Consider the following 14360-nt stretch of genomic DNA (forward strand, 5'->3'; position numbering starts at 1 on the left):
TTTTCAGACTTTAAAAATTGAAATAGAACCTCAATTTCACTTCACCAAAAACTGATAATTAGGTTGATATTTACCTCTTTGAAACAGCTTAAATGAATGAGGCCAGAGTATCTACCTACATGCCAGGATATAAAATCTGTAGTTTATATCTCTAATTCAACTTCCCTTGTTCGGCCTGCTGCCAAGTAAAAGTCTGCCTTCATACGAGTCTCTTTGCCTTTTGCTTCTCAAAACTTAAACCGTAATTATCTGCCCAAACATGGGACAGACGCGACATGTCCTTCTGACGTTGTTACATAAACAATTTAGTTCAGGCTTTAGTGTTGTAACTGACACCTTTTTTTCCTCCCTTAACTCCTATCCTAGTTTGTGCTATAGCAGAAACTGGAAAGAAATGATACATGAATGGTTTCTCCCCATGCGGAGGTTCAGTTAAAAAAAAAAAGTGCTAAAATTTCAGTAGTACTGTGAGCAAATTAAGAGTATGTAAATTAATTTATTAAAACGTATTAATAAATAAACAAGTGTAAATGTTTAGGCAAGTCTGTACCACCTACAATGTGCAGAAAGAGCAATCTGGGTAAACAGTATAGTGAAATTAATCAATTTCTAATTCGTGTCTTCACAATAAAGTTTTAAATAAGAAACTGACAGCATTCATACATCTGAATTTCCAGTATTTATTTATAACTTTTTATCTGCTCTTTACAGTGCTGGATTTTTTACTGAGCAGTAGTCAAAATCACTTATACAAAATGAAAGGATATATGAAGAGTTAACATCATAAACAATTAAGATTTCATGTTTTTATGTTCTGATTAGGTTTTCCTTTTTAACTACTTTCTTTACAAAGACAGTACCTGATAATGTAGAAACTTCTAACTGTAAAGAATTTTCCTACTGGTCTACTAATTAGATTAATTAATTCAGATTAATGCAGAATAATTCTCTCTTTAAGATATAAATCCACCCTAAGAAAACTGCTTAGTAGCTTTAATCAGATTACATTAGGCATAGGAAGAAAGGGATATTGAAAAATACATGGCTCAGTCCCTGGTCTTAAGAGGTTCAGAGTCTAATGAGGAAACATTTTGATCTTCCTCAGCCTGTTAATTGATATTTCTTGACTTCCTTTCACTCAGTCTACTTCACTTTCTTTTTCCCAATGAAATAGGAACATTATACTTACAGGGGGCCTAAGATGAAATCATTCATCTAAGTTTAAAAAAAGCCAAAAGCATACTTTCTATGAACAGTTTATATGTGTATGTAAAGTATGAAAACAAGGTCTGGGAGGATATGTACCAAACTTACAATAACAGTGCCTCTGGGAAAGGGGGAAAGGGGAAGGGGGAAAGAGTCAGGACAGTAGAACAGTTAGCTTTCTCTTAAGTTAAATATTTGAAGGAAAAGTATTCATATATTATTATATAAACTTTAAAAAATTACAGCCATAAGATTTTCTAGAAAAAAGTCTGCTGAAGTGTTAATGGTGGTTGATTCTAGATGGCATGAAGATCAGTGAATGCAATTAACTTCTCTGTATTTACTGTTCAAATTCCTGCTCGTCCATCCCAAGTTGAGATGTAGCCTTTTTTTATGGATTGATTAGTTTATGCCCAGTGATGCCCATATTCACAACAGCTGTCTTTTTATTGTTCCTGGAACTATACTTGAGTATCATAATAGTAGTAATATCTTTAATTATTGCTGAGATTTTTATAAAGATTTAAAATATTAGGTGGGCTTCCTAAATCTCCTATCACACATACTGTAACACAAAGGTCTATAGCCAAGATTTCTGCCCAGACAATAAAAAAAATAATAAAAGTAACAATATTCTATACAAAGGCTTTAGCAGTGCCTGAAAGACAGTAAAATAAATGTTTCTATAGCCACATTAATAAACATCCCTCTGGCTTGAGGACTTCCCTATCCTACTGCCTGGCGCCAGGCCGTCCTCCAGGCCTCTACTCCACCCTAGCGCAGTGAGGGCTTCTCCTGAGCGCCACAGCTGACACCATGTTAGGCACAGTCTCCAGACACAGCTTCAAATTTTCCATTGCATCTCCTTAAAGAGATTATCTCACATACTGGAGTACAAATAGACTTGACTCTTTCATTATAGACAGGTAAGCTTGACTGAACTCAGAGTGACAGATTTTCTAGTCAGTTTAAATCATCCATCATTGCCCTCAGGGAAGAAGGTCATTGTCAACCCATTTGTGAGCCTATGTAAAGCTCCCTAAATGTTTATCTGAGACTGACCTCCTTCCTGCAGGCTTTGCTAACCGAAACTGTAAATGAAGTGTCAGGTCCCAGTGATGGCCAGGTTAGTCCCCCACTTTGCAGACATGCCTCGACCTCTAGCAATGGAACACTAGTCCTGTTCAATTTGTAGTGCATCTTTTATTAACTCACTTGGTTACCGAACAGTTCTTTTTAATATCACTGACCTGTTCTCTGGTTACAAACATTTACAGCTTCATTTTGCCACTAATGAATTGTATGCTCTTAGTAAACTCTATGTTCTTGGTAAGTCACATGTCCCTGGGTGTCAGTTTTGTGATCAACCAAGATATCTTAATGACTATAATTCAATTTGTATCACCCTATCTACCTATCTACCTACTACCAGATAAGTATCTCGGATCAAAAAAAAAAACTGTGAAGGATCTATATAGATTTACCATGGAAAACACAGCAATTCCACTAACTTATTTCAAGATTGGAAATATATAAACACAGGTGTTGAGGGCCACTCTGTATGTGCAGTTTGTAGGCTGCAAAGAGTACCTGGCTGAGGGGAATGATGAAACAGAGCCTGGGTTGGGTTTGCCGAATCTTACACCTGGGGAACGGGATGCCTTTTTCTTCTTTCACAGGTGCTATCTGCTCACTGAATTGTATTTTCATTATGTGGTATCTAGTCTTGCCAGTGGGTTTCAGCCCCGGCAAGTTCACTATGGATTCAGTGAGACCGAGGAACAACAGTGGAACATTCTTGGCATAAAAGGGTTTATTACCCTGCTTGATCTCCCAATGATAAGTCAAGCACTAGAATTATGTCTGCATCCAACAGTCTGCAGGTCCGTAATCTTCCTTCGTCTCTGCCTCCGCCCAGAGCATTGGGCAGAGCTCTTTATATACTGACTCAGCCAATAACAGCCTATTGCCCATGGGTGTGGAAGCAGTAGCCTAGCAGGAGGCCAGTTATGTCATCAAGTAGTCTAGGCTCAGGTGAGGATCCTGGCCATAGGACCCCAACTTTCCCCACACTGCTCAAAGGTGGTACCTTTTTCTAATTGGACTATGGAGCAGGCTGTACTTAAAATACAAAAAGACATCTTATTTTATAGGTCAGAGGTAGCCTCAAAAGTAGCTCTATAAAAGAATTCTACACTGCTGGTGGCAATTAATCTCATCATATAAGATCTCCAAAATACAAAGACACAGGAAAAGTCTTCAAAATCAATTTCTCTTCAAATTGGCCATATTTAAGGTATACACATACACTATAAAGAATTCCTCAGAGGAGGAATGTTCATAAACAAACCCTGAAATCAAAGGAAAAGTTTACCAAAACTATAAATAAACCATGTAATGTATATAACCTTCATTATTTTAAAACACTAAACATTTTTGTGTCAAAGGCACCTAGGAAATACAAATTTTTTGCATCAACCTTCTTCACAAAGAAGTTGTGGAACTTAGTGGAACAATCTTTACAATGGAGTTAACATGCACTCAAAAAATATAAACAAATAATTTACAACTCAAGTATTAAAAGCAACATTTAAATAAAAGGAATAAAGAGATATGTCTTATTGCCCCTAATTTTGAGATAACATCAAAGTTAATAGCATAGAGCTTATGAAGTAGCCGTAAGAAAGAATGACAGGTATGTATATATAACAGTCTACATACCCTAAGACACAGTGATGCTGAAAATTATTCTTAATATTTTAAATTAACTAACCCAAAAATTGTATCTTACAATTTTAGTCATATAGCTATACCACAATAAGTAAATATGGATTGGTAATTTCTATAGTAAACTAAGAATGAAAAGCTATAAATAACAGAAAGACATTCTAATAATTTTACACTAAACTTGCTATTTATACAAAATCATCTTAATAGGCTTTCCTATCTAATATAAAAATGGAAAGCATTAATTAGCATGAAAGGAATTTCAGAGGGTGGTCTATCATACCAACTTAGAACAAAATACCCACAACCTACTGCTTAATCTTTGAAACCTTTTTAAAATAAGAGAAGATTATCAGAAGATGCCCTTAATTTTAAGAACAACATAGTAACAATGAAATTGTGAACAAAAGAAACTGGATAAATTAATGGTTATTTTTCCTAGAAAAATTTCTTACAGATATCATCCCCTTTTGTAGTTCTAAAAAGTGGTAGGTTAATATGGCCACCTAGAGGAGAAAACATGGTAACAAATATGCCATCACATTTTCTAAAATACCTGCATTTCTAACAGTTCTGAAGGACCCAACTGAAGCGGTCCACCATGTGCGAAACAGACTTAGGAGGATATAAAAGGCACAGTGATGACTTGACAGAAGATGAAACACCAGTCATTCTGCAGTGGACGTGACACAGTCTTTCAACTTACTGTGTGACCTCAGGTTAAAAATTACTTATTTGATCTAAAACCTCTTCTCAATTCTGTAAAATGGGGACAATCTTACCTGCCACAATGTGATAATGTACACAGAAACTAAGAGTCAGGCACACAGTAGGAGCTCAAGAAATAGTCATTCTTACTACCTGTCAGAAAGTTCTCCCGCACTGGTGTCCCAATCCCCATCCAGGCCCTCCCAGGCCCTCCTTACTCTGGCAGTCTCCAATATTGGCTGTTCCAGAGCTTCTCTACTGGAATTATTCAGTGTTGAGTCATGGACTGATGGTCCCTCCCAGCGTTAATAAGGCCATAGTATGCCAGGCAAACAATGTACATTTAAAAGTATTTTTCCATTTACCTTGCAATTCCCTTTAGTTACCTCAGCCCACATTAGTCATGTCTGATCTTTAAAAACTTGCAGAATGATAAGCAGAATAAAGGGTCAGAGCAGTAAAGGGACACATAGGTTATATGTAGGTTAACAGTAGGTTACTCTATTCATCCCTTTCCTTGTATCTCAGGAAAACGAACCGAATCCTGCTAAGAGAACTGTGCTCAGGCGTCTGCTTGGGTGACCGACCAGCCAGGGAGTGAGCAGTGTGTCTGCCAAGTCATCTCTGCAGAGGCACAACCACCTGGTGGAGACCCAAATCCCCCTGCTTCCTGAACAGTTACCAGAGAAGGGTTTCTTTTGTTAGGTTGAAGGGAGAAGGGGAACACTTGGGTTATAAGCCCTTGCAATTACAACTCCAAAAGTCAATAAGGAGAGAGGAGGTGGTAAGGTAGTATAAGGCAGCAGATGTATACTTTCTTACCACTTATTCTCGACTTAACAACATTCAATCTAACTTACTATTCTACGCAACTAAATGTTCATTGAAAGTTACTGATCAACTTTTAATGGACAAAGGGGCTTCTCTGAATTCTCATCCCTCTCAATCTCTCTGGAGCATTCAAAACATCCTTCCATGGAAGAGAAAATGCAACCCTCTTCTAATTCTCCACTTTATTGCTTTTACTGTCTCTTCTCTGTTTAAGTGACACCCTTCATTCTCCTGTTAATGAAATGATTCTCTGATCTTTTCTCTCCACACATTCTCCCTCATCAATTTAATCCACTCCCAAGGCTTCTACTCTGCAAGTATGTATGGTCTGAGAACCTCTCTCCCCAACCCCATGCATCATTTCAAGCTCCATGGCCATTTCTAACTTCTTAAATATCCTCCCTCATTCTCCCATCGTACATGTAAAACCATTTTCATGTCCTACTCCCGTCCTCTTACTTCTGACAAAAAACAGAGCCTTCTCTGGATTTCTCGTTTATGGTAATAATGGCATCATCCTCCCAGCCATACATGCTAGAAACCAGTGTCATCTCTGAACCGTCCTTTCTTCTTTCTCATGTTTCAAATACTTTCAGGTCCTAAATCCAGTTAATTCTACCTCATGATGTCCTTCCTACCTTTCTAAATTTTTATTTCCACTACTGTAATGCAGATTTTAACCATTTCCCACTAGATTACTCCAAAGACCTCCTTGATCAGTGTCCTTTCCTAGAGTTTTCCTGTTATTAAGTTAAAAGCTTGCAGAATAATAAAGCACATCCTTGATCATGTTTCCTTGGTGAAAAACTTTCACAGCTCTCACTGCCTAACAAACCAAATCCAAATTTTAGTCCAGGAGGCACTCCAGGCTTTAGACCCCATCTCTCCATTTTTGTCTCCTACTCGCATCTCTCTCCCTCTCCCGATCTCTGTGTTGGAACCAAGTAGATTTCACTCTCTTCAAATATTCCCTCCATTTTACCACTATGTACTTTTGGGTTTACAAAGTTCCCTCTTTCTAAACTACCTCTTACTACCTACTCTTAAAAGCTGAACCCAAATGCCATTTTCTCTGAATCTCTCTCACAGCCATGGATGGTATTTCATTCCTTTCCTTAAGATCTTGTAGCATTTTATATGTACTTCTGCATTTTTGCCCATATGTACGTTCAACATTTACAGTCACCTAAAGTTGCTTTTCCCTAAGGTCGAGCGCTGAAATCTCCTGCTCCAATCAATTTCTCCTGTTTTTCCCCCACTCCACTGAATTTATTTGGTGCTCATAGAGATCTTGGATCTCTCAATAAGCAATAATTTATGATACAAAAACTATTCTCCTAGTCCAGTATTATCTTACATTATCATTTGGTCATCTCCCCATCCTAAATCCCAGTTGACAGCATTTAAAAACAAAGATATCCCTCTCCACCTGGATATTCCCAACATACTTCAAATTCAGCATGACTGAAGCTAAATTATCTCTTCCCACAAGCTTACATCTCTAATGGTCCCTAAACAAATTAAAAATCTTGACTCCTCCCACACTGCACACATTTAGTCATTCACCAAGATACATGGAGACCATCCCTAAACCTAAAAATTCTTTGTCCCTAAATTCATTGCCAGTGGATCTCATCACTGTTTATCTACCTGGTCCTTTCTGCCTCCAGGAGCACCTACATTTAATTCATCTTGTGTTCCAATAGTTAAATAATCTCTCTTAAATACACTGATCTAAAAGTGCCCCCTTGTCCAGCTTAAAAACCTCCTGCAGGACTCGGTATGACCTATGAGATAATATCCAAACTCCTGAGCATGGCGTTCAATCCTATTACCTTCCATTCTCCAAACGCAGATAAGTTAAAAATACTGAAACACACTCTCATCTGCTTTCACGTAATCACTATTCCGTGCAATTGAAACAGTTCTCACTCAAGTCCAGTTCACCTGTTCTATGCAGACTGTATTAGACATGCCCCAGTCCCCACCTCCCAAAGTCTGAGCCACCTCCCACAGTACTTTGCTCATGAAACTAACAGAGCTCTCACCACATGCGAGTAGGCATACACTCAGTGGTCTTCCCCCTCCAGTCTGCAGGCTCTTGGAAACATCTTTATGTCCACAGTATCTAGCATGGCACATGAAAAGCTTCCAAGAAATGCTTATGAAATAAATAAATCTAATTTCAGAAAGCCTAAAACCAATCCACCCTGGATGTTTTATGAAGCTATTTCGGGTAGAAATGGTAGAAAGGTGCAGATTGGTCCTAAATATACAAGTAAAAGGAAATGAGAAGGTGCTTCCAGGACACCTGCATCCACTCAGAGGTGGGGCAAGAACCCAAGAGGCCTGAGGAGATGCTTCTCCTCTCTTTGCTTTCCCCCCAGGCTCGGCAGGGTGACCTAACAGGACTACAGGGAAGAAGCAGTCATGGCAGCAGAGAAGTGTAGGGGTGACAGGCAAAAGGTGGAAGTAGGGGAAAATAAAGAGCCTAAACTGAAGGTGCAGAAAGAGAAGTGTCTAGGGCCACAGATTGCCAACTCAGGACTTGCTCCTGGCTGCTCAGGATTCTCACCATCACTGTCAGGAAAGTATTATCCAAATTTTAGGGACAATGAAACAAACCTAAAAACAATGAACTATACTGCCCAAGTTTCATAGCTAATAAGTTTAAGTCACAGAGCCAGAATGGGAATAAAGATTAGGTTTCAAAATCCATTCTCTATCTGCCCTATTTTTTGTGTGCTGGGGTAGACTTCAGTTGGAGACTGGCTTTACTGCTTTACATTAGTTAGGTATCTTTGTAACCGCGTGTCTTATTCTCTCTAATACTAGAAAGGTATTTTTGAGGGTACAATCCGTGTCTAACATTTTTTATTTCTTCCCTAATACCTCATAATGAGCTTTCTAAAATCACTCAGTATTTGATTAATTTCTTACTATACCTGTGTATTAGTAGAAATAAAAAGAAGGAACAGCCATCATTAGTTAAGCCAAATATTAAGCCAAATACAAAAAAAGATGAGTTAGCTTCTCTGACAACTTTCATGTGCTGGGGTAAGACTTTAAGTCATCAATAGTGATAAGTGATACAGCACAAACCACAGCAAATAAAATTAAGGTGACTTTTTGTTTATCAGAATTAAAATGCTAAGATATATTTCTCTTTTTTTTCATATCTGGGTATAAAGATAATAATTGCTAGTAGTAGTCATACAATTGCACCAAACAGATGAATTACTTCAGTGTGGAAATAAATATGCTTTAATTAATGGCAAACCTCTTTTCTCTTATAGAAAGATATAAAAATGTGTGAGAGCAGACTTGCATCTTCTACAGAGCTTGAGTTTTAGAGTCAATATCAATACACGAGGCAAAACTCAATCACAGACAAAATAATCCTTGAGCATTCCTTAGATCACCCTTACAGCATAGCGTAATAGTACGAGCTGTCAATAAATCCATCTCAGACAGTTTTTCCTGTCACACAGAACAGATCCCCATTGCTTCCGTGTGTGGCACATGAAGTCTTTGGCTCACGGTTGGGGCCATATTGAGTGGAGGAGCACACATTCATCCACTGGAATCATACTCAACACTGTGAGACACTTCAACTATATCAGTTCCTATAACAGGTATTTTGGAACTGATTCCAACAGAGAACAGCAGACTCACATTTTCCATCTCATGCTTGGTAGGCATATGTTCATTGTGGAAAAAGAGCTAGAATTAGTACTGTACTTAAGTTACTTGGTGTTTTGCTTTTGGGGTGTTTTGATTTCTGGCTTAAGCCCAAAGAGGTGAATGTGAATAAATGGTATTCCCAGAAACGTGACTCTACGGCATGTGCTATCTCTTGTTTATTGTGCAACCACAGATGGCTAGAATTTGGGGCACAAATAATCTAACACTGTAGTGTGCCGTCTAAAAACATTGAGTAATTCATCTATCTTACCTTCATCTATTGATGCTTCACTACTATATCCATCATACTCTGCAGATAGCGGACTATATTTTTGTCTTGTTTCCCAAGTATAGTTCTTTTGTCGAGAATCTGCCAGCGGGAGCCTGGAATTGTGTGTCCTGGATAAGGCCTCATGGTATTTACCCAGTGTTTCACCTTCACTTTCGGATGATGAACCATGTTCATCTTTGTCCATGTAGGAATGATCTATTTGGAATGACAAGGAAAGCAAATCGAAATTTCAATGAAATAAAGTATGATGAATTTGCTGTAGTTTTCTACACACACACACACCCACAAAAATAGAACCGTATATATACAAATATGTATAAATATATATATGCACACACACGATCTGCAATTTTCACCTTTAGAGAGTTTTTCTTTCCATTTAAGATTTTTATGTTTTAATAGAAAAAGATCAATTTGTATATTCTACTTACAGAAAATTGTCAGTCACAGGGATTTTCCAACCATGTTACAGATAAAGGAAATAAGAGGGTCACTGCTTACACATGTTTTGAAAGGATCAAGCAGCACACCAAGGAGCTCTAAGTACTGCCAGTACATACGGCCCTGATTCAAATAATTCACGCTACAAGATACACTTCTGGTTATCATCTTGGCCAACATTTCAAAACTGACAGGGCTTAGTGTTAGGAGTAGAAAAGAGAAATGGGCAGATCAATGGAATGTAATATTAATGGAATTATAATTGGCACAGCTTTTCTAGAGAAAAATTTGACAATATATATCAAACTTTTAAATCTGCACAGTCTCTGATCCATACCTAGAAATTTACCCATTCCAGTTCTAAGAATTCAGCCTAAGAAAATAATTAGCAGGTGAGTGAAAATAGATATTTGAGACAATTCATTCGTTACATTGTATTTAAAAGCAAAAGGAAACAAAAATAAAATATAACTTAAATACCCATCAAAGGGTTTTAACTAAGTAAATTTTGATATATCTATGTAGTTATAAAAAATGAAAAGGTGAACTTACAAGGACACACAGGGAAGAACACATCATGCTAAGATAAAAGAGAAGGTTATAAAATATACATTCTTATTAAAAAATATATATATGCACATATATTCAGATATATTTATATGCACATACAAAAATATGTGGAAGGATATACACCAAACCTAATACTTCTTATCTGTGGAAAGTGGAATTATTAGGAAAATTTTACTTAAATACACCTAAATTTCAAATAAAATTTTCAGGAGGAATAAATTTTATATTATTTTTAAAAGCACTAGTTATTTCCATTTTTATTTTAAAGAAGGTAAAAATTTTGAAACTGCACCAGGTTGAGGTTCATTTAAAACAAGATAAAACTTTCTCAGAATTAAAAAACAGCTCTGGAAGGATGAAGAAACCACAGCAGGTAGAATTTGTTAGCTCTGCCCAAATATTTTTAAACTCAGTTGAGATCATCTGTCCTAAAGGAATCAAGGTTTGAAATCCAGGTGAGGAGACACAGAATAAGTCACTTTACAATATGGGACAGAAATTGGATGTTTATAGTTAGAAGTAAGGGAGCTTAGATTTCACTAGTCTAAGTTCCACTTTTTAATTCAGTAAATAAAGCCATGAAAGGGGAGAACTATGACCAGTGACATCCTGCACTGCCCAATATGTAGTCACTAGCCACGTGCAGCTATTTAAACTAATTAAAAAGAATAAACTTTAAAATCGACTTCCCTAGTGCTACTAGCCACGTTTTAAGTGCTCAATAGCTACATGTGGCTAGTGGTTACTATACAGAACAATACATATATGTAGAACTTTTTCATCATTGCAGAAAGTTCTATTCAACAGTGAGGAGATGACGGCAGGTCTGGTCTCACAGGTCAGAGCTTTTAGCTTTGTGTGGGATGCCAAGGTGGTGATCTTAAGGCAGCAGGAGCGCCCTGAGGAGGGTGAACTAGAAATTCCATAGTGACGCTTCACCTCTCGGAATCCCTCTCCTGAAGTAGCTCTGCATTCAGAAATGGAGAAGAAAACTCTTCCTCCTTTTTCGTACCTTACGAGCTTTATGTCAGAACCTAGAACACAGGTTCTAGGAACAGTAATACAGTTCAACTATACGGAGGGATAATTTATGGGCTGAATGAGTTGTAAAATGATATCAAGAACATAAGTTTAAATTTAGTATTGACTATAATCTAGAATACTTGAGAGATGTTTGGTTTCTTGAGGGGCCACCATGCTTCTTAATGAAAACAAATCAAAACAAAATAAAAAACCCTGTACTGCTACTTGTGAAGTATTTATTACTAGCATCCATTCCGTTATTTTCCAAATCAACAATATGTAAACTATTCTACTTAACTTTATTTTTGCTACTTCAAGTACTAAGGCTTCCAAAACTCAACCAAGACTAGCAAACCCTACAGAACCTGACATTTAAAACAAACCTAGAAGAACAGGCTCTAAAATGGACACACCTCCAAGAACTGGCATTCTTCTTTTACTCGCTCATCTCATCTATCCTCTTTTCTGTCACTTAAAAACCACTCATAAAATTGATAAATAGCAGATCTCTACGATTTATGAAGTCGTACAGACGAACTGAAAAAGTCTTCCTCATTTCTACTGCCCAGATTTTCGCTATTTTATGAGAATCTAAATTTATAGAAAAATTCCAGCTGTGTATTTTATAAACAAAAGCCAGTGTACTTGTGGCTTTGTGATCAGATCAGTGATAAATAGAAACGACTAAGGGATTACCAGAACTAATTATCAGCATTATGAAGCAATTCTGTAACCAAAACAAATAGCTGTTGGCTTATTGTGAGAATTGTCACAGATATTGTGGGTGAAACTATAAATGCATAGTTGGAATCTTAATTTTACATAGAGAACTCATAAATTAATAGATTGCTCATGTAAACTCACTATAAACACAGAACAGTCATATAAAATTCTTAATGTATGGCTAAGTGAATAGACACATTCTGAAGCATGTTAGTCAGTAAAATAAAATCTATTGCTCTCCAGGAAAATTATACATGAAACACTTGATACAGATTCTTAGGGATATAGATTTCAAGAGCGATATTATATGAAGGACTTAGGGGTTTGTTACAAAGACACAAAATTTTAAAATTCAACTACGGCACACAAAAGGAACTCTAACTATGCACACTATTTAAAAAAATATGGAGTTTCTGGTTATTAAGGAAATTAGGGTCACGGAAAAATTGGCCAGTAACACAGGTACTGGGGCAATACTGAACTTACCGGTATGCAAATAACATGAATGCTCTTGAAATGACTGTGAGAAAAAAGCTGACTGACTTTAAAAATGTTTCCCAGTAAGAGGATTCAAGAAAGTCTTAAATTATATAGGTACACATGTATAGGAAAGTTCAGAAATCTGGGTGTTTTCCTAATTTAAAAAAGCAAGAGGGGAGGAGATTTTATCACTCGAACCCACCTCAGGAGACCTCACCTTTCTGTGGTATTATCCTAGAATATTCCTCATTCTTACTCTTTGCTATTCCTTTGTTGGCAGAAATGGCTCCATTTTTCTTGGTGTCTATGCCACCCTTCACTTTGTAGCGTTTTGCTGGATGTATTTGTTCCTTGATTTTTCCATGTAACTCATCTCTAGAACTAGATGATGGGGCTGGACATGGATCTTCTTTCCTAATGGATTTCTGTATCGTATGTCTACTGTTTATCAAAATATCTCTTGGAGAACATTCATTTCCTAAACACTCATTTCCTGTGGATCCTTCACTTTCACTAGGTTTTTCAAATTTCTTTAAGTGATTTTCTTTCATTTCTTGATATCCTAGCTCCTTTAAATCATTCTTACCATTACTGGAAATTCCTGATCCAATTGGTTTACATCTGTCAGTATATTCAAGCTCTTGACAAGTGGATCCAGCCCTTGCGTTCTGCTTGATACCTGATATCCCACCATCGCTCGTGTGGCTTTTCAAAGACTCACCAGCATTACCTGTTTCTTGGTGTTCCAGCAGAGTCTGTTGTCTATTATTAACATATTTAAAAACTCTTTCTTCATTCACTCTTTGATCTTGCTTTTGTGAAACTGAAGTATTGTAATAATTTATTTGATTTGCTCTGTGCTCTAAATTGGATTGTGTTTTCTGACAATTAGTGTTTTTGGAAACTTCTGGTAACATGGCATTTTCTTGTTTAGAAGTATCTACAGCTTCTGCTGCTACAGAGCTTTCCTCTTCTGGGCGAAAGCCATTTATCATACTTGTTACCTGTTCAGCAACTGAATCAGTTAAAGCACAGCTGACTTCCCCAACAGTGGTGGTCAAATCGTCTACAGCATTACTGATCGTTTCCATCAGAGAAGACACTGAAGGCAGATTCTGCTGAAAACTTTTGAAAAATGCCATTTTTCTAATTCCTAGAAAGGTGCAATAATGGAATCTTCTCTTCTCAAAATATCAACCACTTTGGAATTGGAATTTAACATTTATTTAAATGCTGCTACTTGAGAGCTCAATATTAGTATTTCACATTGTGACTTAATCTTTCTGTAAATGCATTAGACTTTGGAAGAAATATGTTGAAGTAGACTCTTCCAGAAAAAAAAAAAAATCAAACAGCTTGGTTTAAACGTAATGACATTTTTTTCCTACTCCATAGCTATCACAACAGCAGCAAGATAGTATTCCCCTCAAATACTATTGGTTTTTTATTCTATACCTGCAGGAAAAAGTATAAAAAGGATTTTTATTATGCACTTTAAATTAACTTATTAATAGTCTATGTAGGGAACCTACCCTGTCTTATTAACACACTAACAATATCATTTCAAATTAAGAAAAATAATAAGGGCAAAATACATAAACAATTTTACAGAGAAGTTAGAACAGAGAGAAAGTGAACATGTGCTGAGTGACTACCACATGCAGGGCATTCTGAT

At 36.8% G+C, this 14360-nt stretch overlaps 1 protein-coding gene across 3 annotated transcripts in view; it reads right to left on the reverse strand.

Moving 5' to 3' along the window:
• Positions 1-14360, reverse strand: part of SYT14 (synaptotagmin 14) — a 214976-nt gene that overhangs the window by 134489 nt on the left and 66127 nt on the right. For 2 of the 3 annotated variants that reach the window (XM_073216984.1, XM_073216983.1), the window contains exon 4: positions 9428-9643. In XM_073216984.1, the coding sequence (XP_073073085.1) occupies positions 9428-9643 (216 nt within the window). Of the gene's footprint in view, positions 1-9427; positions 9644-12902; positions 14135-14360 lie in introns of those variants that run through there. The other variant, XM_037015377.2, reaches the window with a different exon arrangement.

Source organism: Manis javanica, chromosome 11, assembly GCF_040802235.1.
Source record: "Manis javanica isolate MJ-LG chromosome 11, MJ_LKY, whole genome shotgun sequence".
In the NCBI taxonomy this organism is placed as follows: Eukaryota; Metazoa; Chordata; class Mammalia; order Pholidota; family Manidae; genus Manis; species Manis javanica.